This window comes from Rattus rattus, chromosome 2 (genome assembly GCF_011064425.1).
Source record: "Rattus rattus isolate New Zealand chromosome 2, Rrattus_CSIRO_v1, whole genome shotgun sequence".
NCBI classification, from domain to species: domain Eukaryota; kingdom Metazoa; phylum Chordata; class Mammalia; order Rodentia; family Muridae; genus Rattus; species Rattus rattus.
In genome coordinates, this window is record NC_046155.1 from 98,137,397 (window position 1) to 98,163,283 (window position 25,887).

General features: G+C 46.0%; 1 protein-coding gene across 1 annotated transcript in view; it reads left to right on the forward strand.

Annotated features, from left to right (window-relative positions):
• Positions 1 to 39: 39 nt before the first annotated feature.
• Positions 40 to 25,887, forward strand: part of Xrra1 (X-ray radiation resistance associated 1) — a 64,929-nt gene continuing 39,081 nt past the window's right edge. The window contains exons 1-7 of the mRNA XM_032893028.1: positions 40 to 118; positions 3,155 to 3,222; positions 8,150 to 8,247; positions 13,882 to 14,057; positions 18,386 to 18,457; positions 19,682 to 19,754; positions 23,130 to 23,227. Coding sequence (XP_032748919.1) covers positions 8,154 to 8,247; positions 13,882 to 14,057; positions 18,386 to 18,457; positions 19,682 to 19,754; positions 23,130 to 23,227 — 513 coding nt within the window. The 5' untranslated portion in view covers positions 40 to 118; positions 3,155 to 3,222; positions 8,150 to 8,153. The remainder of the gene's footprint in view (positions 119 to 3,154; positions 3,223 to 8,149; positions 8,248 to 13,881; positions 14,058 to 18,385; positions 18,458 to 19,681; positions 19,755 to 23,129; positions 23,228 to 25,887) is intronic.

Genomic DNA, 25,887 nt, shown 5'->3' on the forward strand with positions numbered 1-25,887 from the left:
GGCAAGCGCCACCGTGGAGCGACTCCGAGATTCCCGTGAGGCTCGCAGGCGTGCACTCCGCCTGACAGAGACCTCGCCTCCGCGGGTTCTTCGGAGGCGGAAACGACGCCGAAGACAGGTGTGGCTGGAAATTTAAGTTTGCTTGAGTTATGAGGCTTCCCAGCCCCAAATGTTGTGTCCTAAGAAGAGAGGTAGAGCCTGACTTTACCCTTTTCTATCCCTGGTTGTAGAACATTAGCTCGATTATTCTCCCCGAAGTGACGATCATCTTAGCTGTTAGTGATGTTTCCTGTAGAACTATCATTTATTTAATGCCTACTGTGTGCCAGGCAGTGCCCTACATGCACTTACACCCACCCATTCTGTGTCAGTCTCAGGATAATGCTGTTTAGACAAGAAAAGGAATTTACCAGAAGCCAGAGAGCATGGGTCAGAACACACTTGAAGCCAACCTGTTAGTTTTTAACTTAAAAACATGTTTCCAGTTTGGCAGTGTGATTTTATTAATATTGAGAAAAATATTGAGCACCAATAAAACTTGACACTAAAACTAAGGCATATAAGGAAAACAAATCTGGTTGCTAATCTAGAGGCCTGAAATTATCACATAGTAATATCACTTTATGTCGTATTACATTGCATTATTTATTATTTATTATTTTATACCTACATATTTTCCATATGTATACAGGTGATCAGCCAGATACTGAATTCACTAGACATTTTGTTTTCTTTTTCTGAGCTTTTGTTTTAGGTCTCTTTTCTGAGCTCCTTTTGTTTTGGGTCTCACTGTAAGGTCCAGCTATCCTGAAACTCACTGTGTAGACAGACTGGCTTCAAACTCAGAGATCCACCTGCCTCTTCCTCCTTAGTGCTGGAACTACCACGCCCAGCCTTTGAATTGCTTAGCAGGTCCTCAGTCCTCTTCTAGATACTTAGAATATACCTCTGAATGAAAGAGACAAAATGTTCTTGGCAAAGCTATGTCTCCATGAAAACATGATCGCTAAAAAATAGATTAGATTTCATCCTCTATTAAGCAATTCCTGGCCACTCCAGTTGTAAGGGTCCAAAAATTGCTGAAGGAAGACCCCAGACTCAGTATACAGAAACAAAGAGCGTTTATTCTGAAGAAACAACCAGCATTGGGAGGCCATCCATTCTTTGAAGTGGTGACCCCAGATAAAGGCACACAGGCCTTCTTAAAGGGAACTGGGAGAACTCTCTAGAAGGATTAGGTACTCTAAAATTTCATTGGTGGGTGCTAGGGGGTCATAGGTGATCAGTGGTTTCATGAGCATTCAATCATGTGATGAAATAGGGCTGTCCAGTGCAGATGTCCCATTCTAAGATATGATATTTCCCCATTCTTGTGGTTATCTCCAGGCTGCTCTTAGGAAAGGGTTCTATGATCTTGTTCTGGACTGTATGGTCTGTTCCTAGAGCTGGTGCCTTATGACCTAGTTTCTGGGACTTAAGGTCTATTCCTGAAACTGGTGTCTTACAGTCTTTTTTTTTTTAAATCGGACCTGGTCCTCAAAATGGAGACAAATGGGGGACCTTAAATGAGGATAATGGGGACAAATGGGGTTTATATTGTCCTTTCACAATCGGATGTCTCATAAATTTTGGTTGTTGCCACTCATCCCTCTTGTCACTTCTCCTTTTCTTAGCACCCAGCTCTGTCAAACCTCCCTTGGCCCTTGCTTTTGCCTTCCTTGCAGGCAAAACGAAGTACCCATGCAGCAGTTCGTTTATGCCTCTGTTTAGTTGAGGTAGCATTTATTAAGAGTCATCCTTCTGTAGGCCATGTCCTGTTTGAGATGCTGGAGATGAAGAGGTTACTAGAACCCAGGCTTGGCTTTGGAAGGCCTCAGCCTGAGGTGGAGGTCAGAAAAGCGGGTCATTCTACTACATTGTAATGGAATTGTAACCTCCATTACTCTAGGCCCGGGGTCTAGAGAGATGGCTCAGCAGTTAAGAAAGAGCACTTGGCATTTTTGCAGAGCATTCCAGCTCAGTTCCCAGCACCCACACGAAGGCTCACAACCGTCTATAATTCCAGTTCCAAGGGATCCAGTGCCCTATTTTGTCTCCTGTGGACATTGGGTACACATGCATACATGTAGGCAAAACACATCAGATAAAATTAAATTTTATAAAAGAATAAAGTGGGCCTGAGGTAGTAGCACAAGGTCAATCTGGGAACAGAGAAGTCCAAGAAAATTAATTGCATGAACCAAGATAAAGACAAAACAGCAGAATATGCAAATGGTTGCAAATCAGGAGCATCAGTGCCCGTGTGGGAGTCCGATGTGGGGCGATGCAGGCACATGGTTGTAGGAAAGGGGCAAATAGACAAAAGGTACATGTGTGTTGGAGCTGGGAGGTACTAAAGTCAGCTTGAGGTTGGTTTTCAAGTTTGAGATGGAGTCCAGAGGTAGCTGAAGGTAACACTCAAATCTGGACCTTGGACTTTCATTTTCTGCCATAAAGATAAGTTCATGCTTCTATTGGGGCTACATTCAAGAAAAGTGTAACTAGGAGCTATGCCCCCTTCTGGGCCCTTTAGTTGTTCCCCACACCTTCCCATCTACAGTTCCTCATGCTGAGTTGGGGTTTCTGTAGTTATTTATGTCCTGGGTAATACCTGAGTTGGATGTATTCTTTGTGTTCCGTGCATAGCATTTATCTTTCCCAGGCTGGGCCTTGTCGTTCAACCTTGTTTCTTCTGCTTCTGTTCCACAGAAATGGATTTCATTAAACAGATGCTGTAGATGGCCCCTTCCTTTACCCTTGGTCCCTCTGGTAGAATGCTTAGACAGTGCAGCTGCTCTCCACTCTTCGACAATGTGGGTCTTATAAGTCTCCACCCACGTCTGTTTCAGTGTCTTTGGTGTGTGTGCATGTGTGATCCCCAGGAATGAAAACCAGGGCCCTGAGCATACTACATACATTCCCGGCCCCCTTTCTCTTCATAGCTATCCCAGCATTTTCTTGGAATTGTTTTCAGTCTCTTATCCCCACTCCTGACCTTCATACAAGACACAGTTTGGAGCATAAGGCTCCATCTATCCAAAACGTATGGTATAATCGCTAAGGTTCAAGCATTCTTAACAACAGGCTAAAAAAATCCACGCTATCTCTCTTACAGGTAAAGAGACAGGTAAAGAAGCAAAAGCAAAAGGAAGGCAAAGAATCACTCCCGAAGTCAAAGATCAGGTAAGTACCAAATAGGCAACTAGGCCCCAGTATACCGGTGAATTGCCAGAGCCTTCTCTAGCAGCTGCCATCTCTAGCATCCATCTCTAGTGATTTATACAGGCACCCCCTGGCTAGCTGTCTATCCCCCGGCTAGCTGATAGATTGGTTGATCTCCAGAGAGGTTTCCTGAAAAACAAGCCGTCTGGTTTTGAAGCTGGTCACCTGCCCTGTTTTAGAGAATGCTAGGCTCTGTGTTAGGCATCAGGCTGTTCTAGTTTGGCGCTCTACTGCTGTGATAAAAACACTGACAAAAACCAACTGAGGGAGAAAGGGGTTTACTTGTCTCACAAATCCTGATCACAGTTATCAACCAGGGGAACCACAGCAGAACTGAGCAGGGCAGGAACTGAAGCAGAGACCACAGAGGAATGCCTGCTTACTTAGCTTGCTTCTCCAACAACCTAGGATGCCTTGCGACTGAGACCTGGGCGCTCCCCACACCAGCCATTAATCAAAACTATATGCGGAGGCTGCCCACAAGCCAGACTGATAGAGACGTTTTTCTCGGTTGATATTCATACTTCCTAGATGACACTAACCCCAGTTCTCGTCCATTGACAAAAACAAACAAACTAATCAGGAAGTGGGCTTATGTAGATGAGGTGATCATAGGCCCTGAAACAGGTCGGAAGCTGGTGAGGGGAGCAAGACAGCAAGACAGTCATATGACAGTAAGACATATGACTCCAGAGGTACAGGGTGTCAGAGGACCACGTGAGAAAAGCCTCCCACCCCCTAGCGGGAGGAGCTCAGGGATCAGAATACACAGACTGCTCACTGGACCAGAGGAGAGCCCAGTCTTTACTTACTCGTCCAGCAGATTATTCTGGAATCTGTTACGTGCCAGATGCTGTTAGCATAAACAGATAATTAAGTACCTAACACTGTCCTTTCCCTTGAGGGACATTAGAGAGATCAGATTTATACACATCCTTTGGTCCCAGGAGGACCACCGTGTCAGGCTCACTCCGTTCAGTGCTCCTTATGCGCTGGATCCCACAGGGAGAAGAGAAGCAGTGAGTTAGCTCCTAGTCCCTCGGGGGAGCATCGCATGGTTGGCGTCTGTCTGATGAGGTCGAAAGTGCTTGAGTCATAAAGGAGAAGACTATGTAGTGAATGAATAAGCAGAGTCCAGCCAAAGCACAACTGTTTCTCACTATCGAGTCCAGTGAAGGCTTTGGGAGGGGCGGCATGTGCTCGGGGCGTAGAAAGATAGCTTTTCTCCACGCACTTTATCCGTGGTTTCAGTTCGTTCTCACCGAAGCTCCCCGAGGCACCGCATTTTTAGGTTCTTTTTCTTTGTGGGAAAACAGGCTCAGAGAGGTAAAGTGACTGGTTCAAGGCCATGCGGCTTTGTAGCAGAAACTAGAGCCAAACTTGTTCAGGAGCTGCCCACTACCTTCCGCCTCACCTCAGGTTTGTCTCTCCAAGGAAACCTCTCCCCAGGACACCTCCATCCTGCTTCCCTCACCGTCCCTGTCATTTATGAATTCTTCCTACACTCTCCGTATCACAGTCTCACAGTCTTCACGGAACTCCATTCCCTCAGCCAGAGGGGCTCGGAGAGTCTCACGTTATCTGAAGCTGCCCCAAAGCAGATTTTTTTTTTTTTTTTGATAACTAAAGTCTGTTAAGGAAAAGTCTGTAGGTTTCACAGTTTAGGAGACTGAGATCTCTGAGAGGCCTGCCCGCAAGTGAATTGTAATGGATGAGACAAACCAGGTGGACAGAGTGAGAAAGGATATGTCATGTGGAAGCAACACTAAGCACAAAGGACGAAGCTGGAAACCCTGTTTTCTATATACCCTCATAGGCTGAATGGACAGGAGTGGCTAGGCTGGGAAGGCAGGGTAGAGATACCAAGGACCTCGGGGAAGAGGTTTCAAGACCAGGATGGTGGCCTTGGGTTCAGTGGGGAGAGCACCTGCCCAGTGTTGTCTGAGGCCCTGGGTTCCCACTCCAGCAAAGCAAAAGCAAAATGTTTGTTTAGCTAAACAAACAAAAATCAACTAGGGCCTCTGGCTTTCCGGAGAAAATCCAGTCAGAAGGGTGTGGTGGCAGTCTAGGTTGAATACAGGCTGAGGATGAACAAAGGCAGTGGAGAAGAGTAGACTGCCAGACCAATGTGAGTAGAGATGTCGCCACCGCAAATGACCAATAGACGCACAGGGTAAGAAGAAAGGCTCGGGGTCCAGGGCAGTGTCCAGGCCGCATAGAGTAGTCCCCTCCCTGCTGTGCATCTCCAGGCAACAGCCAATGCTTGTTGGCGAGTTTTTTGTCTGTTTGCTTTTGAACTGAATTTTGTGACCTGTGAAAGTCAAAGGATTTTCATCACAGGAAACTGTCAGCAGCCTCAGAGTTAACTAGTTGTCTTCCCAGAGCTGCTTGGTTTGGCCTGCACATTGTTCCAAAATGATAGATGAAGTGCTCATGCTTAAATAATCAGATTCCATACAAAAAACAAAAAACAAAAACAAAATGGAGAGGCGGGTGTGTGTGGGCATCTCATGCAACTGGGGGAGGACTGAGTAGGAGTTGCTCCTGCAGGCGCAAGACTCACACGCCTACCCTCTGCTTCCTCCTCTCTCTGGCCCAGCTTTCTCTACTCTCTTCCATGGCTGTCCCAACGCCTGTGAAGGCCTGTATTTGCCACACTTAGCTACTTATGTTGGTTTATGAAAGGTCTGACACCAGACAAACAAGGACTGATAGATACAGATGATAAATATGAGGGGCTTTTTGGTTTGGCTTGGCTTTGGCTTTGGTTTGGTTTGGTTTGGCTTTGGTTTTTTGTGGTCCTGGGACTAAACTCAAGCTTTTGCACGTGCCAGGCAAGGCCTCTACCGTCCTCGGCTCTTTGCCATTGTTCCTGAACTCTGCAAGACTCTTTAACTTCCTGTTTCCTGACAGGTGATACATTCAACTGTGTTTAGGGGTAGCAGCTCCTTGGAGGAATTATTCTGAAGACAGTAACAATTTGATTAAAAAAAGAAAAGCCCAAGTCAAATCCTGGAGGCAGAAACACATCTTACTTCCCAATTTCTGTCTGTCTACATGGGCACACATTTCTGTTTGTATACATGTATGTACATACATGTACAACCAACAGAAAGTGAGAGGTTATTTCCTTTGTGTTCTTTTATTCCTTAGGTGGTAGAGAAATGGCCCAGTCAGGATATGCAAAATGTCTTCCCTACTGTAGCTGTCCCAGAGGGAACCTTCCTTCCCTGTCCCTCTTTCTCCTCAATGGAGGAAGCCCTCCCCTAGACCCCAACCACCTTTCCCCCGATTGCTTCCAGATGGGGTTAAGGCTGCCCATCTTTCTCATCCTCTCCTCCTCAAATCTGCTCCGTCCTCTTGGTGACAGGTATATAGCCGAGCCTTTCCCATCCTGTCAATGATAGTCATCATAGAAGACTATCAATGTGTGCTAGCCAGGTGCTGTTTACTCTCCTAAACCCCTTCCCAAGCACTGTCTCATTAGGTCATCAAAACAGTTCCACAGAAGGGGCCCACTTACTGTCTTCACTTCATAGAGGGAGAAACTGAGGCAGTGTGGTGAAATGTTAAATAATTTGTGTCCAAGGGCCACACAATAAGTATCTTACCAGCATTTAGCCCATGCTCTGTAGTGACTGCCCTCCAAGGCTGGAACTAGTGAGAACACATTAGTTGCTTTTGCTCCCTTTGGGAGCCAGGGAGTGCATCCACAGACATTCCCCACATCCCACACCCTGAAACCCTGCCCTGTTGCCTGCTTTCTCTTGACTGTGCCTTACTGCTTGCCTCTCTCCTCTCTTTCACAGCACAGGCCTTTGGAAAACTTGTTTGCAGTTACCTTGCTTACCTTACTCTACCTCCCTCTCCCCGCTCCTCTGAACATCAGTTCTCCCCTTCCCTGGAAGCTGACTGTTCTTTCCTCATGGCCTGTGTGAATGTTCTTACCTTACCTGGTTTCCCAGGCTCCTCCTCTCAGCTGTTTTCTCTTTATGCTAGTTTAGTTCCTATGTTCTGTGGGCCCTCATAGCTCGCGCTGGCTTTATACAGTGCTCCCTGTTTGTGGTACCCATTGCCAATCTCATTCATTGGGACCAATTCTGTCAGGCCTCCCTTCTCAACTACAGCCCTGGTCATGACTTGTGCAAAACCCAGATGTTGACTTCGTCTTCCAGTCACCTAGAGTTTGAAACCACAGCCACACACACTCCCAGCCCACCCCTCATAGCAAATACCCTTCAGGAGCAGGCACTGTCTGTCCTGTTCTGCCTTGCTGGCCAAGAGTCCCTTCCCCTTCCTGAGACTGGCAGCTTCGTCTTGAGCACTACAATGCCCTCACTTCTGGGGCTCTTTCTTTCTGGACCATTTATTCTTCTCTCCATCAGTAAATTCAGTTTACCCCTCAAACCGGATTTATCCAGTCCAAACTTGGTTTGTGCATCACTTTTCCTAAAATGTAAAACCCATTTCTCTGAACTCTGTTAAAACAAGGACAACTACCCTTCACATGTGATCTGCTCACTCCTCTGTGAAGGTAGGATTATTGCGTCTCCCCCACCCCCCACTTTACAGATGAGGACTTCGATACTCAGTGGAGTAGAGGGACTTGCTTAGCACATAGCAAGGCAAGACAGAACCAGGATTCAAACAGGTCTGTCTGAGCCTGATCTAGTGTTCTGCTGAGTTAGGGCTGGTTGGAATTGGAAACCCCAGGCCCCGCCTCCCTGTTCTATTCATAGCAGCCCCATTTCTGAAGCAGAGCCTCTTGGTCCTTAGATGTAGGATGCTCAGGACACAGTGGTCTTGTCAGGCTCATAATTGGCACTGGGTGAAGGGTTCCCCTGCACCTTTTTACTCTTCTGACTCCCCACTGCCCTGTATCCCTCAGGGAGATGGTGTCTTCAGGAATATACAAAATGGATAATGGGAAACCTTGCCTCAACAACTGCTTTCCAGCCAAAAGTCTCCTTCGGTTGCCGGAAGAAGGTGAGGTGACTTCTCTGTTGCTGCCTACACCCTGCCTTGCGCCATTTTTCCTCATTTTCTCCTTGCCACTCAGGCCCATCCCCTCCCATCCCTCTTTTTGCAACAGCCTCAGTAGGCCTTCTGCAGTGTGTGTTTAACCACCATGGCTTCTGTTCAGTGGCCTCTCGTTGCTGACACCACAGAGGCCCGCCATGTCAATTGCAGCCTAATGGACCCTTACTCTCTGCCACAACCCCATTCCTTTATTTATGCTTCTTTCCCAGGATGCTGTTTTCACAAAGCTCCTGGATTCGCCCCGAGTGTTCCAGCCTTCCTTCCAGTTAGGCAGAGTCTTCCACCCATGAAGCCCTACCCTTCTCCCACAGTTTTCAGAGGACCGTCTTATGACCCCCGAGTCTGCTGTGCACTGTTCTTCCTCTCTGTTCCACTCCTGAATGAAGTTGCTAATGCTTCTGTAGGTTTCCAATCTCCATCTAGTTAACCCCCTTCCCCCAGCAGGGACTTTTAAAGTGAGCACAGCTTTAGAGATGGAACACTGTCTAGAAGTCAGTTCTCTGCTGCTTTGGATGAGTAAGTCAAGAGAAAGGGCCACCTTCTTTAACCTTTGTTTTTGTAACTTGTTAAGTATTCCCTTACCTTCAGTAGGGGGATTGACTAGTCAATGAGTAATACAAACCACATATGTGTGTAAATTATACATGTGTACACACACACACACACACACACACACACACACCATCATTCATCATTCCATACATATACACCTGATAAGGTTTAATTCACAAACTAGGAATAGTAGAGGATTAACTTAAAGAGTTAAAACTGTTCTAGTTAGCTGATAGTAAGTAGAATAATTATATCAGTATCCAAAATGATAAGTTATATAACTGCATGCTTTCCACTTGCACTTAAGTTCCCCAAAATACTGACTCTGAGATCTAATATATATGAATAAGTGCTCGGCTCATGGACTTTGACTCACTTCCACTACCTTATAACTCACTTATCCTGTTTGAACTAGTCTTAGTCATGCCACGTGGCTAGTTACCTCTCCTTCAGTATCGTGCAACCAGCTTCCTCAGGGTTGGGGGTGGGGGCAATCTTCCCACACCTCACTCAATCCCAGAATTTCTCTGTCTCTGCCAGATGTCCCACTCTCTAATCCTGCCTCAGCTCATTGGCCAACCAGGCCTTTATTGACAGGTGAATGCTTTCACACAGTGCACAAGAGATTATCTTGTTTTAAATTCTTCTTTATTTCTGGGATTTCTCATTTTTAATATTTTTTTTGGTCGTAGTTGAGTATTTGCAACTGAAAACAGAGAAAATCTTGGAAAGGGGGACCATGGAATGCATAGGCTATTGGTTGACTCTGCTCTAGCCTATTCTCCAGTTTGTTTGGGGTTTAGTAACTAGGGATCAACTGTGGGGCCTCACATGTGACAGACCAGGGTTTTACCACCGAGCTGCATCCCAGCCCTGTTCTCCCTGCTTCCACAACGGGACTCAGTTTGTGTCAATCTTGGCCACCTACTTGTTTGAATCTGGGAGGAAACAATCAGTGTGGTTTTATGCTTTCTCTCTCCTCCTTCCTCCCTCCCCCCCCCAATCTCTCCAAACATAAAAGAAAGAGACAGAGACAGACAGAGGGGAGGGAGGTGCTATCTGCATGTGCTGGTGTGCGTGCTCACTGAGAGCAGGGAGAAATGGACATAGCGAAGAATATACTTGCTGCCCGGATCTTGGTTTCTAAATACAATTTTCCAATGAAAGGAGTAAGAGCCCCCTAAAAAATAGATGTTCTCCGAGGCAAGGAGAAAAGAATTCAGATTGTGCTCTAAACCTCTTGTGGTACCAGAAAGCAAAGAAGTGCTCAGGAAACCATCGAGGGCAGGTTGAAAGGACACAGGAGTCAGACCACAGAGACAAGTCTGGGAAACAAATAGTCTAGAAAGGGAAATAAATAATGGTAGGATAAATATTCATGAGCCCATAATGATATAAATAAACATTTATTCAAGTCAGTAAATAAGTGGGAGAGAAGAAACATCTTTTTTTTTTTCAGTACTCTCATCAATGAATACGGAAGACATGAGGGAATATAAAACCACTATTCAAATATCACAGTAATATTTTACAGTAAAACTCACTTTTGGGTAATATGTCAGGATTCTTTAAAGAAATAAGGAGAGCAGAAGATAGATGGATGGATGGACAGATGGATAGATGATAGATAAATGAGGGGGGAAGAGGGGGGGCTCCCTTGGTGACCCTTGGGGAAAGTTAATCTGAAGTAGATATTTGTGTGTTTTGTTTCCTGATGGTGAGGATGAAATCCATGCTTTGCACAATTTGGGTAAATGTTCTACCACTGAGCTACATCCCAGCCCATTGCCTTTTTTGTTTTTCTTTTTACTGAGCATCTGTAGGTAGCCCTGACTGTCCTAGAACTTGCTATGTAGATAAGCTGACCTTGAACTCACCGAGATCCACCTGCCTCTGACTCTGGAGTGCTGGGATTAAATACGTGCATCCCATGCCTCCCCTCCTCCGTGGCAGTCTTGAAGCAGGACTTCTTTTTCCTCTAGGAAATCTCATGTTTTGCCCCTTAATTTTCAGCTGACGGACTGAGGTAGAGTCTCCTATGTTATCAAGTGCCTCACTCACTAACATCACCTCGTCATAGATACTATTAAAAGTACAAAATGCCGTCAAAGCACCAATTGCATATCATAACCCAGTGAGGCTAACATAACAGCAATTTGGGATGCAGAAAAAAATCCGGTAGAAGTATGAGAAAGGGACATTTAAACAACTTTCTAGTTATAGTTATTAATAACAAAGGTTAAAAACCAGGAACTTCTCAGTAGTGAAATCAGGAAGACCCAACTCTGAATGAATGAGTGTTCAAAATTAGCACTGAAGGGCTGTGGAGGTGGCTTGGTAGGGAAGAGAGCCTGCAGCAGCAAGCAAGAGGACCCATCCCTGTCACCATGTGAAAGCTGAGCATGGCCATATATGCCTGTCACCTCAGAACTGGGACAAAGACAGAAAGATTTCTGGGGTTTTGCTGACTGGCCAGCATAGCTAAAGTGATGAGCTTCTGGTTCAACAAGAAACTGTTTCAAGGGAACAAGGTAGAGATTGACAGAGGCACTTCCCATGTTCCTCTGGTTTCCACATGCACAGCTGCACACATTTGTGCACTGTGTGCACCCATACACACACACACACACACACACACACACACACACACACACATCACACATAGAACAAACATTGTAGCATCAGGGTGTTGTATAATAGTACACTCCTATAACCCCAGCACTCAGGAGGCTGGGGCAAGAGACTTTTGAGGCCATCCTAGACAGTATAGTGAGAGCCTGTCTCAAGAACAAGATACCACCCCCAAAAGTAACACATAGCAAGCCCTCTGATACAACGCACAGGGAAAGGCACAGCTTGCTTTTGTGGTGCTTGTCATGTTCAGCGCCTCAGTCTCACCACGGGAAAGCATTAGACAAGTTCACACAGGTGGGTATCTTCACAACTGTCAAGCCCGAAGAAGGAAAGAGCAGAATGGAGAACAGTATCTGCATTTGGAGAAGACTAAGGAGTCATGCCGTGTGAATGTGGTGTGAGATCCTAGCCTAGATTCTGGAACAAGGGGAGGACATTGCTCAGGAACCGGCAGATTTCAGAGAAGGGCTGACATCTTGAAGTTGCTGTATCATCAGTAACTGATGTTGCATCAATGCTAATTGCTCAGTTCAGTAATTCTATGGCTGTTATAAAGGCAAGAATATTAGGGGAGCTGGGGGAAGGCTATGTGGCAATTTGTACTGTTTTTGAAATTTTTCTGGAAGGGTAAAATTATCTCAAAAAAAAAAAACCCCTTATAAACACAAAACAAACAATGCCCCTCGATCCTCCTATCTGCTAAGAGCTATACCATTCCTGTATTCTGTCTGTCTTGAGCACTTTCCATGGGCTGCCTCTTCTGACCTTTCCAGCTTCCTCTCATTGATCTCCTGGCACATCTGGGCTTTTCCTCTTGACCACTTTGTGTTTTCACATCAACTCAGACTGTTACCTTCAGGAGATGCAGTGAGTCAAAGAGTACCAAAACCTATGCTCAGGTGGGGCAGCCTTTGCTAGTGGGGTACCAGAGCAGTTGTGGGAAATGCCTCACGAGACCAGAGCAGGCAAGACTGGCAACAGTGGTTGAGTGTGGGGCCAAGCCCTGGAGGCAGGGTTAGGAGTTGCTGCCCACCAGAGTCCATGGCCCCATCCTAGGTCCCACAGTTCTTCTGTTGTGTGTCGTCCTGGCCTTCATATGCCTGGGCATTTGTTGTTCTGCCTTCTGCCTAGACCACCTTGGTTTCAATCTCTATCTATGGGATTCCTTCAACTTAGTAGAGCTCTCTCATGCTGGTAGGTTCTCTGGGCTTCCACACTACCTCAGATATGATTGAACTGTTAGGGGTCAGGGCTTCTGTCATGTTCATTGCTGTGACCCCAGCTCTCAGTACAAAGTAGATGTCCACAAACATCTAAGCAGATGACAACGTGGGTTCACGAAATCATTTGTTTAGCAGCAGTCACAGCTCTGTGCAGGCCATTAGGACAGGAAGATGAGTTAGTTAGACAAGGCCTTTGCTGTTAAAGAGTTTCTATCCCAGAGGACAACAAATGAGGAAATAAATAATAAAATATAAATAATATAAAGATTACAGTTGATGCCAAGGGTAGACTAATTGCTAATGTGAAAGATAATAGATTATAGAATATCATGATTTTTTTTTCTTTTCTTTTTTTCAGAGCTGGAGACCGAACCCAGGGCCTTGTGCTTGCTAGGCAAGCGCTCTACCACTGAGCTAAATTCCCAACCCCAAATGTCATGATTTTTAAATGGACTTACTGTGAAGGTCATGATGATCTCTCTCTCTCTCTCTCTCTCTCTCTCTCTCTCTCTCTCTCTCTCTCTCTTTTTTAAAGATGGAGTTCCATGTAACCCAGGCTGGCCTCTAACTTGCTGAGTAGCCAAGGATGACCCCGGGGTCATCCTATTTCCATTTTTTCTGAATCTTGAAATGCTCCACTATAACCAGTTTTATATAGTGTGGGGGGGGGTAGGGGTGTGAACTGAGGTTTGCCTGTGTGCCAGGCGAACACTTGGCCAACTGAGTTACAGCCCTGGGCGTCATGCTATTTTTTGCTGCCGTATGGAATTGAGGTTCCAGAGTTCTTACCCAGGAGAGCAGTAGAGTGGGTAGGTGGCTAGTACTGAGAGAATAGTCCTCAGTGCTGACAGGATTGAAGGAGGACATAAAACAATAGGAAGAACCTGATTCCGTTTCTTAAATGCACAGTAGCCTTGCGAGATAAGGAAGGAGCTGGGCAGCGGTCCCACTTTCTTCATCCTAAACCCTTTCACTCATAGCACATCCCTCACTGAATCAGCGGCTGCTTAAATGAGTCATGTGCACAGACACACTTCAGTGGTAGTGAGTGCTTGGTGTTGTTAGTACTCAGGAGCTATTGGGGTTTTGGCCTTAGAGATAAATATCCTGTATTCACACCCTTGGCTTTGGAGGAGTTCGGCCCTACTCACTGTCCCAATCTTCCCCACAGGCCGAGGACACTGGCTAGTGGCTCGGAAAGGCAGCATGAAGAAAGGTGTGGCTAAGGCATCCACCGAAGGTCAGGAAAACCAGAAGAAAGTTTCTTTCGATACTGGGTTGAAGAAAATATCTCGGCGGGATAGCCAGGCAGAAATTGGTGGACATATCTTGGACCGGTCCTTTCTGGTGAGAGCAAAGGCCTTTCTGAATGGGCAAGAGTGTTATCTAAGGGAAGGGGAAGGGAGGAATATGAAGATTCTCCTGATTCATCTGACTAGGGGCAAGGACTTGTCTTGCCGGGGACCACTACTCCTACCCAACTTGGAGCTCTGAGAGTGACGTGGCACTCTGGCTGTGCACTGTGGCTGCTGAGGAAATAACCCTGGGAGTTCCTTTGACATGTGAAGCCTTTGTGTCCACCCTGCGAGACAGGCCCAGCACTGCTACCCTTACTATATTGTTCCCGCTGGTAGACAAGGAAAAGAGGCCCCCCATACAGCCAGTAAATAGCCAGACCAGGACCCTGATCTACGGACTCCAAAACCTGTACCTTTATATGATGTAACATGGCCAGACAGGGTGGCACATACCTTTAATTTCTCTACTTGGGAGGCAGAGATGATGGATCTCTGTGAACCTACTTAGTGAGACCCTGGCTCTAAGAGGCAAAAAACATTTTACAAAGTGAAAAATCCAATATCAGTTGGAAAGGCAAGAGTGTTTCAGAAATAACAGGTAAACTGAGGAACCTATGCCAGTGCTGAGGAGAAGTGAGAGACTCCTGTGTGCCATGCTGTGCTCTGCTCTATGGTGACTTCCCCAGGAGCTGGTGAGACCAGGGAGGTCCTGCTTTCCCACAGCCTTTGTCCTTTGGTGTTAGCATCTGTCTGGAAGTAGGAGGACTCCAGGCCTGAGGCAGTCTCTCTGAAGAGACCTGGAATGGTAGTTTGGAGACCAGCCAGGCAGTTTCACATCTGTTCTATGCAACGCTTCAGTAGCTTTGCAAAGAAAGATGGATTTTGTAAATTAATACAAATGGGCAGCATGGGCTCCCGTTGTTCCCTGAGAAGAGCTCTGGCAGCCTGGCTCTTCCCACATTCTGCTGGTAAGTCCCAAGACTTGTCTATCAGAGGCTGCAAGAGAATGTGCCTGGCCCCACCCACCTCACTGAGCCTGGCCCCACCCACCTCGCTGAGCCTGGCTCCACCCCCTCACTGAGCCTGGCCCCACCTCCCTCACTGAGCAGCACAAGCTTCCTGCAGAGCCTGTGGGATTTGTCTCTCTGTTAGGACCTCTCCTCATTGGGAGTTCAGAGGACAAAAACAGCAGTACTGAGGTGGGGCAGACCACGTCACTCCACAGTGTTCTTTTGTCCCCTCATTCCCAAATACAACTAACCCTGCATATCCACTGTTCCTCATCCACAGAGTCTAACAACCACATACTGAAATGTTTGAAAAACAAAGCAAAAGTATGCAATACACATGTGCACACTCTTGTCTTCCTAGTCCCTAAGCCATATGGCATGACAACTGTTTACATATTATTGCACTATACATATATTACATGTATTGGGTATTATCAATAACCCAGAGATGATTGGAAGTATATAGGAGGATATGCATAAGGTTAAAAACAAACAAACACTGCACCATTTTAGACGAGGGACTTGAGGGCTGGAGAGATGTCTCAGGGCTTGAGAACAATAGTTGTTCTTCCAGAGTACTCAGTTTCACTTCCCAGCACCCACCGTTCAGGACATCTGTAACTCCAGCTCCAGGGGATCTGAAACCCTCTTCTAACATCTGCAGATGCCTTAGTTAGGGTTTCCATCGCCTTAAAGAGACACCAAGAGAAAGTCAGGTCTTATAAAGACAACATTTAATTGGGACTGGCTTACTGCTTCCGTTATCATCATGGCGGAAAGCTGGCAGATGGAAGCATGGTAGCATCCAGACCGGCATGGTACTGGAGGAGCTGAGTTCTACATCTTGTTCCGAAGGCAAACAGAAGACTGACTTCAAGGCAGCTAGGAGGAGGGTCTCAAAGCCCACCACAACAGTGACACACTTCCTCCAACAAGGCCACACTTCCTCCAACAAAGCCACACCTAATAGTGCCACTCCCTATGGGCCAAGCATATTCAAACCACCACACAAGTGATACAGAGATGTATATACAGGCAAATGCCCAGATGTATATAAAAAGTTAATTTTTAAAATTATAAATGAAGTGTTTGGAGGTCCCTGTTTTTGCATCCTAGTATGTCTAGCACTTGAGTGTGGGATGGGGGACTGTCCATGTGAGTTCCCATATTAACCGGCATGGTTTGTTACCTGCATTGCTGCTTTGGATGGAGGGAACAATGAGAATGCTTTTCAGAGCAACGGGATCTCTGTGCTGCCTCTCAATTCACTGGCACCTCAGATTATACTACCGCACATATCCCATTAACCCCACATCACCAAATACATCATTTTGGGTAACGTTACCTCTGGGTAGGCACTAACTAGCCAGTCACCAAGCTAGTAACCAGGAGTTTTAGTTAATACTTGCCTCTTCCAGGGTTGGGGATTTAGCTCAGTGGTAGAGCGCTTGCTAAGGCCCTGGGTTCGGTCCCCAGCTCCAAAAAAAAAAAAAAATACTTGCCTCTTCCCCTCTCTCCACGTTCCCACTCTACCAAGTCCTGGAACTTCTATTAAACAGTCATGGAGCCTACTTCCCTTCAGGTCTTCTGCTTCAACTCTGAACCAGGCCTCCTTTGTCTCTTACTGGGCTAACCACGTAGCTCTCAACTGTTCAAACCAATTAGAATGCTTTTCTTTAGGATCACGGAGATGGCTCAGTGGGTAAAAGCTCCTGCTCTTCAAGGCCTAACAACTGAGTTTGATCCCCAGGAGGAAAGGTGAAAGGAGAGAACCAACTCCCAAAAACTGTGCCCTAACCTTCACATGTATGGCATGGTATGTGCATGCGTGCACACATCCTCACGTACAGCTGCTGCTGCTGACAACAACAACAACAACAACAACAACAACACAATAAATCTAGACTGCTTCTCTGTCACCCGGAAGTCTGAGGCATTGCTTGGGATCTATTCTGTAAAGGCCATTCCCCCAAGCTCAGCTGCCTTCCATCTTTCTGCTCCATCATTCTCAGCATGCTCTTGTTTTCTTGGGCTGACTCCCTTCATCATTCCAAAATGGCAGCAGCTCTGGTCATCACATACACAGAGAAAGAAGACAACATCCAGAGGTAGAGAAGAGGCCGCCATTGGACCATGCCTGTCTTTAGAATAGAAGGCATCTTTAAGCTGGTCACCCACCCTGACTCTCAGCAGCCAGCATTGCATTGGCCTGACCAATTGTTGGGTGGAGGGGTGAGGCCTTAACAGTTGGCTGCGATGGTGGGATGGCTTAAGACTTGTCCTGGGGGCTGCACTGAGGCTCCACTTTACAGATGGTCAATGACCGTAGTGGCCTCTAACAGAGGCGATGTAGATGAGCGATTATTGAAAAGGTCATTAACAACACCTGGCACAGTATTCTCTTCTGTCTTCTTATCCCTTCTAAGTAGGTCAGACATGCTGATCTTCATGAAACTGGTGTCAGTCCCTACTTAATCCACTCCCTTGTCCAGAGCAAGTGTGGATCCACATGGTCTCATAACTCCCGCTCTAAAAACACCTTCACACTTCCTGCCCACTTCATAGGATCATCTCCTATAGCTTCTCTCTCAGCTGGAAAATCACATCCTCAAGGAAATGTTTCCTCCCTTTAAGACTGAGGTTGGGGCCTCCTGTTTCCATAGCCCACGAATCTTGCATTTTTCCTTTAAAACAATCATTACATTTCTAAGTACTTGTTATTTGCCTTCCCACTCAGTGGTCACTCTGAGAAAGTTTGGAAGGCATCTGCTGCTTCCCCACTGTCTTCCCTGAGCCTGTTTAAAGTCTCTTCATAATAGGCATCTTATGGGATAGACCAGGATGGGTGGGACAAGGAATTCTGCAGCACTAAACTAGGAGATATTCTGAAGCTGATATCTGATCCTAACTTTTTCATTATGTACAGTGACATATGGCAGGCAAAAAAAGGCATAGTTTAATGAGTACAGATTGAATCCAAATCATAGATCCGTCATGTTCTAGCTATATGGCCTTTCATCTCTTAATCTCATTAAAAGGGGGAACTAAACTCTTTAAAGTAATACTGGAAGAGAGAGCTAACCCCTTTAACACAATAATAGGTATTAAGAAGCGCTACTTACATTAAAGGGGCATTCAATTAGGGCTAAACAGAAGTTTGTTAATATAGTCAGTACAGTCCATGCCCTAGGTTGTGCTCAGTTTATACTTGGCGAACGAATGAATGAGTGAACGAGTGTGCAGGCAAACAAATGGCAAATCTATGAGAGTACCCGGGAGAGAACGCTCAGCAGAAGTCATTCTGCTGAACTCAACTCATTAAATTCTGTTAGGACCTTGGGGACCAACTCTGTGTCCTCTGTTCCAGCTCAAGCACCACTCTGCCAGAAAGCCATCAGAACTTTGCACTATCAACGTGAGTGGCATGAAGTTCTCCAAGGTGAGGCCAGCATCAAAGGCGTGATGGAACCTGATGTCAGGGGACCCGGATGCTTTGGTTTGTGTGTGGCACTTCCACGGTACCGGGAACTAGAAATTAATTATGTAGAAAAAGGGAGAAGAGGTGGGCAGACAGGGCGGAAAAATATTCATACACAAACTTTGCTATAAATTTGGTATTCTGTGAACTAGAAAAATTCACCTTAAGAATCTGTTCTTGGGGTTGGGGATTTAGCTCAGTGGTAAAGTGCTTGCCTAGTAAGCGCAAGGCCCTGGGTTCGGTCCCCAGCTCCGAAAAAAAGAGAGAGAAAAAAAAAAGAATCTGTTCTTGATGGGGTTGGGGATTTAGCTCAGTGGTAGAGCACTTGAGGCCCTGGGTTCGGTCCCCAGCTCCGAGAAAAAAAAAAAAAAAAAAAAAGAATCTGTTTTGAGACTAGGCCATAGAACATGGTGAGAATTGGCCAGGGAGTTTGGTAGAGTCTAATTCCTTGTGTGGAATTCCCACCACATAAGCTAACCAGTTGTATGGTAGGGGTACAGAAACTCTTATGATGGGAAAGAATGTTACAAGATTGGTTGTAGCTTCTTGTTCATAACGATGGAAGTTTTGATGTGTACACAGCAGAAGAGGATAACTTGTCATATACTCAAGCAAGGAATTCAAATGGACGAATTGGACCTATGTGTAGCAACACATATTAATCTCCAAAGAGCTATACACATCTCAGATAAATCTCAAAGCCATACTCTCAAATAAAAAGACACATTCACACCATAGTATGAGTATAAAGTTTTAAAACATGTAAATAACCCTATGTATAATTGATGGGTATAAACGTTGGTGTGTGTGTTACATACATAAAAACCCAGAACAGAGATGAGGCCTGGGGTTTGAGGAGACAACATTGAGGGTGTGGTAATAGAGGTCATAAGTCTTCTAATAGTTTCTTTCAAGTTTAGACAGTTTAGACTCAGGTCTGTTAAAACTGGGTCAAGGTGCACATCTTCAAAGTATCACTCTCTCTGCTTTTTGATACATTTGAAGTATTTCAGGGTAGAAGAAAACAGAAAAGTCCCCACAACCCTCCCCACGTGTCTGCTCTTGCACTAAGAATGTTTCTTAGTCCCTTTTAGGCATTTGTCCTCTGGACAGCTGCTCTGGTGTTTCTGCGAGGCTCCCAGGCAGGGAACTAATCCTGTGTTTCTCTGGAATGCTTTCTGACAGGCAAAGGAAAAGGACTTCAAACACTTTACGTCTGTGATTTATATCAATGCCTCTGAAAACCTGCTGCCCCTAGGTAAGCTTTCTCTTCTCAGAAACTGTCCTCCCAGCCTGCAAAGCACTTATGTTAGGATTTGTCTGTCTATCCACCTAGGATTGGCCTCTCATGGCCAGGAAATGGCTCTGGAGAGATCACAGATCTCAACTCTGGAGCGGTGCTGTCACTCAGCAAGGGTTTCCCTCAGCCGAAGCTCCTCTCCACATACACAGACAATCCTCTTCAGCTTGGGCAGGCCACCTTGCACTCTCCAGTGAGAAAAAAGGCCTTAGTAATTCAGCAGACCTACAGTGACCCCTGCTGGTGCAGGACTGTGTGGAAGCACACTGGATTAGAATGGGCTCGGATTCAGACTAAAACCAGGGTACATAGAAGCAGGGAGATCAGGAGACACCAGGCAAGCATATCAGAGCGACTTTAACCCAGTCCAGTGAGTCAGGAACTCTAGGAAAGAGCACTTAAGACATGATCAAAAAATAAATACACTGGGCCAGCAAGATGGCCAATCAAATAGGTTCAAGCACCTACTGCCAAGTTTGGTGGCCTGCATTTGATCCCCGAGACTCCCAGGAGGGAAGGAACCATCTCCTGACAAACTGTCCTCTGACACCTGCATGTACTCACCACACACACACACACACACACACACACACACACACACACACACACACACACACACACACACACTCAGGAGTTGGGAAAAGTGCTTTGGGTTGAGGGGCATCTGTGGAATGGTACTGCCTGGTCAGGAAGATTGTGTACAAGGCATACAGGAGGAGAAAAAACTGAGGCTAGACACATTGGCAGGGACTTGATCATCCAGAGCTTTGAACGTTGTCCTCCAGACAGAAGAGGCATGGAAGGCTTTTAACCAGGGAAGCTCAGTGAGGAGGGGTTTTCCATGGAGGGAGATGAAGCTTGAGATGGAGGAGTGAAGGGGATTGAGAGATGATCTGGAAGAGGTGGGCATCCTGGGGCTTGGCAACCTGTAAGGATATAAGGAAAGGGAGGAATCAAGGGGATACTCAGAGACAGTTCTAGTTTGTCTCAGTGAGAGGGGAGCTTCTATCAAAGCATCTAATGAGGTCCCTGCCTTAGAAGAAAGTGTAGTCTGCTAGGAGATGCCTTGGTATAAGCAGGCCAAAAGGCCTGTGAATAGATGACCAGCCTCACTGAGGAAGAAAATAGCACCAGGACACAGTTTTATGTCCTTCAAATATTGGCAAGTATGAAAAACACTAACCACAACCAGCCCTGGGGAGGCAGTGTAGACTCCCAGTGAAAGTCAAATATCAGAAAGCAGTATGACTCCTTGGAGGAAATTTGGTAGTCTCTTAAAATTTAAGACAGGGCTGGAGATCTGGATCAGCTGCTAAGAACATTTGCTGCCTTTGCAAAGGACCCAGGTTCAATTTCTAGTACCCATGGGGGCCACTCACAGCCACCTACAACTCCAGTTCCAGGGGATCCAGTAATGTCTTCTAGCCTCATGGGCTTCTGCATGTACTCACCGCACACAACACCACACAGGAACACATACAGATAGATAGATAGATAGATAGATAGATAGATAGATAGATAGATAGATAGATAGGATAGGTAGGTAGGTAGGTAGGTAGGTAGGTAGGTAGGTAGGTAGGTAGGTAGGTAGGTGGGTAGATAGATAGATAGATAGATAGATAGATAGATAGATAGATAGATAGGTAGGTAGGTAGGTAGGTAGGTAGGTAGGTAGGTAGGTAGGTAGGTAGGTAGGTAGGTAGTCCGACCGACCGACCGACCGACCGACCGACCAGCCGGCCTTTAAAAGTTTAGGTAGTCACTGCCTTTAGTAATTCCATTTCTAGGAATATATTCTACAGAGAGAGTCTTACACGGGGAATTTCCCCAGTCAATCTCTTGTTAGCCTTCACTGAGCATCCTGACCCACAAGCTTTTGTAGGCTACATAGTACACCAGGTTCACTTAGAAGGTTCTAAGTGATTGTACACTATACCTCCATTGTACAGCTTCAGGAGTCCTACTGTGGAGCCCCCATGGGTGGCTGTCTTGCAGGGCTGCCCGCTGGCTAAGAAGTCACCCTGGGTGGTGGACAGAAACTCTCATTGAGTAAATGTAAGAATCACCCTTGCCAGGAAATCTCAACACAGGAACCAAGGTGCCATTCTGTAGGTCTGTATTACAGCATTCCCATGAAGGACATGTCTGATGATAGGAGTCACCACTTAAAGAGAAGTGTCCCCTTCTTCCGGTATTTATAATTTATACTTTCTCCTGGTCCAGACACAATTTACCTCTGCAATCATTTTTACCACAAGCAATAGTTGCCTAGTAACACAGTTACCATAGCATATGCTTCAGGTTACCAGGGAAACAGGCTTAGAAAGTGAATCTAAGATCCAGTTTTCATGCAAGAGGGAGTGTTTGATTACCTCCTTCCTACATAGGTTAAATACTACCAACAGGAAAAGCTAGTGCATGTGTATACTAGAAAGGTAACTAGGACTTTGGACAAATTTGACATGGAATAATTTTCAAGTCATACCATTAAAGGAGAAAAGCCACAGTACAGCATGTGTTCCGTTTTTATAAGAGAAAGACTGTATTTCAATACATACATGAGAAAAATATTATATATATATATATATATATGAAATTTTAAACAGTTGACACTAAATGTTGGAATTAAAGGAACATTTTTCCCAGTGATGTTTGACTATTTGGGGTGGCCGTGTTAGCATCTCTAATCATAAATAATAGAGGTTATCTAGGAGTGTGGCTCAGTGGGATAGAGTTTGCCTAGCATGCTCAAGACCCTCAGGTTGGTCCTGGACTGGAAAGAAAAAAAAAAGAACAGAGGTCATTTTTCAATGGGCAGGCCTTGCATCTGAACAGACTTACATTCAATCCTTAGTTTTCCCACTGCTAAGCAACCTTATTTCTAACCAGTCACTTACCCTGCCTGAGCTGCCATTTCCTCAGCCATAGAATGGACGCCACAATTCCTATCAGTGAGAGTGGCAGAGATTTAAATCTTTCTAAAAGATCATTTTCTGTTATGTGTGTATATGCAGTGTGTGCATGTGCATGTGCGTGTGCCTGTATGCATGAATGCAGGATCCCTTGGGGCCAGGAGAGGTCATTGGAACCCCTAGAGCTGGAGTAATGGCAGTGGGAAGCCACCCAATATGGGTGCTGGGAACTAAACTCTGGTCTTCTACAAGAGCAGTAAATTCTCTTAACCCCAAGCCATGTCTCCAGCCTTATGGTTAGAGATCTGAGGTCTGAGATATAAAGCATCTTCCACGGCTGGAAGTGCAGTGAATGGTCATTATTAGTATCCTTCTCTTTAAGCATTTTCAAGCTCAAGATTCTCTTTCTGTTCCCATGTAGATGTCTTTCACACATTTCCAACCCTAAAGGAGTTGGAGCTTGCGTTCAATGGCATCAAGATGGTCTATGTGAAATATGGAGACTTCAAGACATTGGAAGTAAGTTGGAGGTAGGAAGTTTTTGATCCTACCTGTTCCCTTGTCAGGAATGAGTATAGGGATAATGACACATTGTGACTTTGAGGAAAGCTTCTTTGGGCTTTCACTGCTAGGTTCATGCTTCATGGCACTGGCCTCTGGAGAGGGTGGTGGTGATGTGATGTGATGATGATGATGGTGGTGGTGGTGGTGGTGGTGGTGGTGGTGGTGATGATGATGATGGTGATGGGGATGATGATTATGGGGATGATGGTGGTGGTGGTGGTGATGGTGGTGATGGTGGTGATAGTGGTGATGGTGGTAATAGTGTTAGTAGTACTGATGGCAGACAGATAACTATGGCCAAGCTGTCTGACCCTGGAATATAAGTGCCAAGGGCCATTCAAGTACAGAAGAATAGAAAAGTGAGTTTAAATGGATTATCATAGAAGGAAGAGTTTCATAGGAGATACATCTCCTTAGGTGTTTGAAGAGCTGTGGACCCAGGTTAAGAGCTAGGTACAGTGAGCTAGAGACTTTGTGGACCGATACCAAAGATATACTGTGACCTCAGTAAGTGAGGTTGGTCCCAGTGGACTGGGGGAGTAAGGCTGTACATCTGGTCCCTTGACCCAGAGATGAGGATGGGCAAACAGGGCTCCTGATTCAGCAGCACACTCGAGGCATGGGCTCATCCCATGCACATCCCTAGCTGTTCTCAGAACTGTGGGATAGAAAGTACAGAAAGTCTGCTTTGCACAGCCGCATACTTGTTTCCTCTTCTGACTTTGATAAGGGCTCAAGGGCCACATTTTTTTTTACAAGGGAGTGAAGGTTTTGCCACTACCTGAGAATCACTGCACACATGAGTTGGAGAATAGTGCCAGAAGTGGGACCCAGCCCCCTGGCCAGGCTCCCTGTCTCCCCGAGTAGTGTGCCCTTCCCTGTGTGCTGACCATATAGTAAAGCGTCTCCATTCACGCCTTAGCAACATGTTTACGTGCTGTTAGCTTAAATCTGCAAGCATCAAAGGCCAGCCATGCTTCATATGCGCCTCCCTTAACTTGTTTTAGGGAAACTGACCTTTTCAAAGAGTTGATGGCCTGTATATGCCATTTGTTTTATGCCTTTATATATTTTATGTTTGCAAACACTTTTAACATACTGAAATGAATATCATCCCAAGATGGTGGGTATGTCCTCACACTCTGAAAACATCCTGTGCTGAATGCAAAACTGACTTCTCTCCATGTGACTTTTCAAGTCACATCGAAGATGACAGCAGTTTGCTCTGACTTGGGACATGAGTTGGTCCTCAGACTTATTATTCAGTAGGCAAACTCTCAAAGACCAATAAAACCCAATGGAAGTGACTGATGCAGCTTGGAGCTGTGTTAAAGCATCTTTCTGTACTATAATTTGGTGTTGACAGTGGGAAGTAGATCCTAGACATGAGAGATCCAGAGAGCATTTCCCCAACCTCTGGGCCCAGGGCTCTCCTATAGACTTCCATTGTTCTTTGACTTTTTCAGAGAACAGTCTGAACCAAGAGTTGTATATTTTGCCTTGAACCTTGTCATTCTCCTTCCTCCTTCCTCCTCCCTCCTCCCTCCTCCCTCCTCCCTCCTTCCTCCTTCCTCCTCCCTCCTCCCTCCTTCTTCTTCCCCCTTCCTCCTTCCTCCTTCCTCCTTCCTCCTTCCTCCTTCCTCCTTCCCCTTCCTCCTTCCTCCACCTCCTCCTCCTTCCTCCTCCCCCTTCCTTCCTCCTTCCTCCTTCCTCCTCCCTCCTTCCTCCTCCCTCCTCCCTCCTCCCTCCTCCCCCTTCCTTCCTTCCTCTTCCCCCTTCCTCCTTCCTCCTTCCTCCTTCCTCCTCCCTCCTCCCTCCTTCCTCCTCCCTCCTTCTTCTTCCCCCTTCCTCCTTCCTCCTTCCTCCTTCCTCCTTCCTTCCTCCTTCCTCCTTCCTCCTTCCTCCTTCCTCCTTCCTCCTTCCTCCTTCCTCCCTCCTCCTCCCTCCTTCCTCCTCCCTCCTCCCTCTTCCCTCCTTCTTCTTCCTCCTTCCTCCTTCCTCCTTCCTCCTTCCTCCTTCCTCCTTCCTCTTTCCTCAAAACACAACACAGGTACCAGAGGGCTATGATCACACACTTTGACCCTACAAGTAACTAGCTTGGGTTCAAATGTTAGTCATGGTTGATTTTTTTTATGTGACCCACTTTATACTTTGATGGCATCTGATGAAGATTCTCCTGCAGACCCAGCCTTATCCAAAGGAATTTGTCTATAAAGAAAACAGACTTGTTTTAGGATGCAGAATATAAATGAGGAAAGGAAATCTCTGGACTGGTCGTTTGTTCTTGTCTCTCTGTGATTTGCAGGGTCTCCCTAGGGTAAAAGATAAACATGTCAAACATCCTGAATTTGCATCTCACAGTAATGAGTACTTTGATGTGTAATAAAACTCAATGTGACTCAGCCAGATACAGCAGCCAGGCTAGTAATCTTCTGTCCTCGTCTGTCAGAGAGCCTGCCCCAAGGGGAGAGGCCCAGAGTGGAATTCCTCCAGAGTCAGTTTTGGAATACTTGACTTTGCTGGGACTTGATTTTGGGTTTACAAATCTGAAAACCATCCAGCAGGACCCCAGCCCCAGCAGCCAGAAGGCATTCTTTCTCACCCTGGTCCTGCTG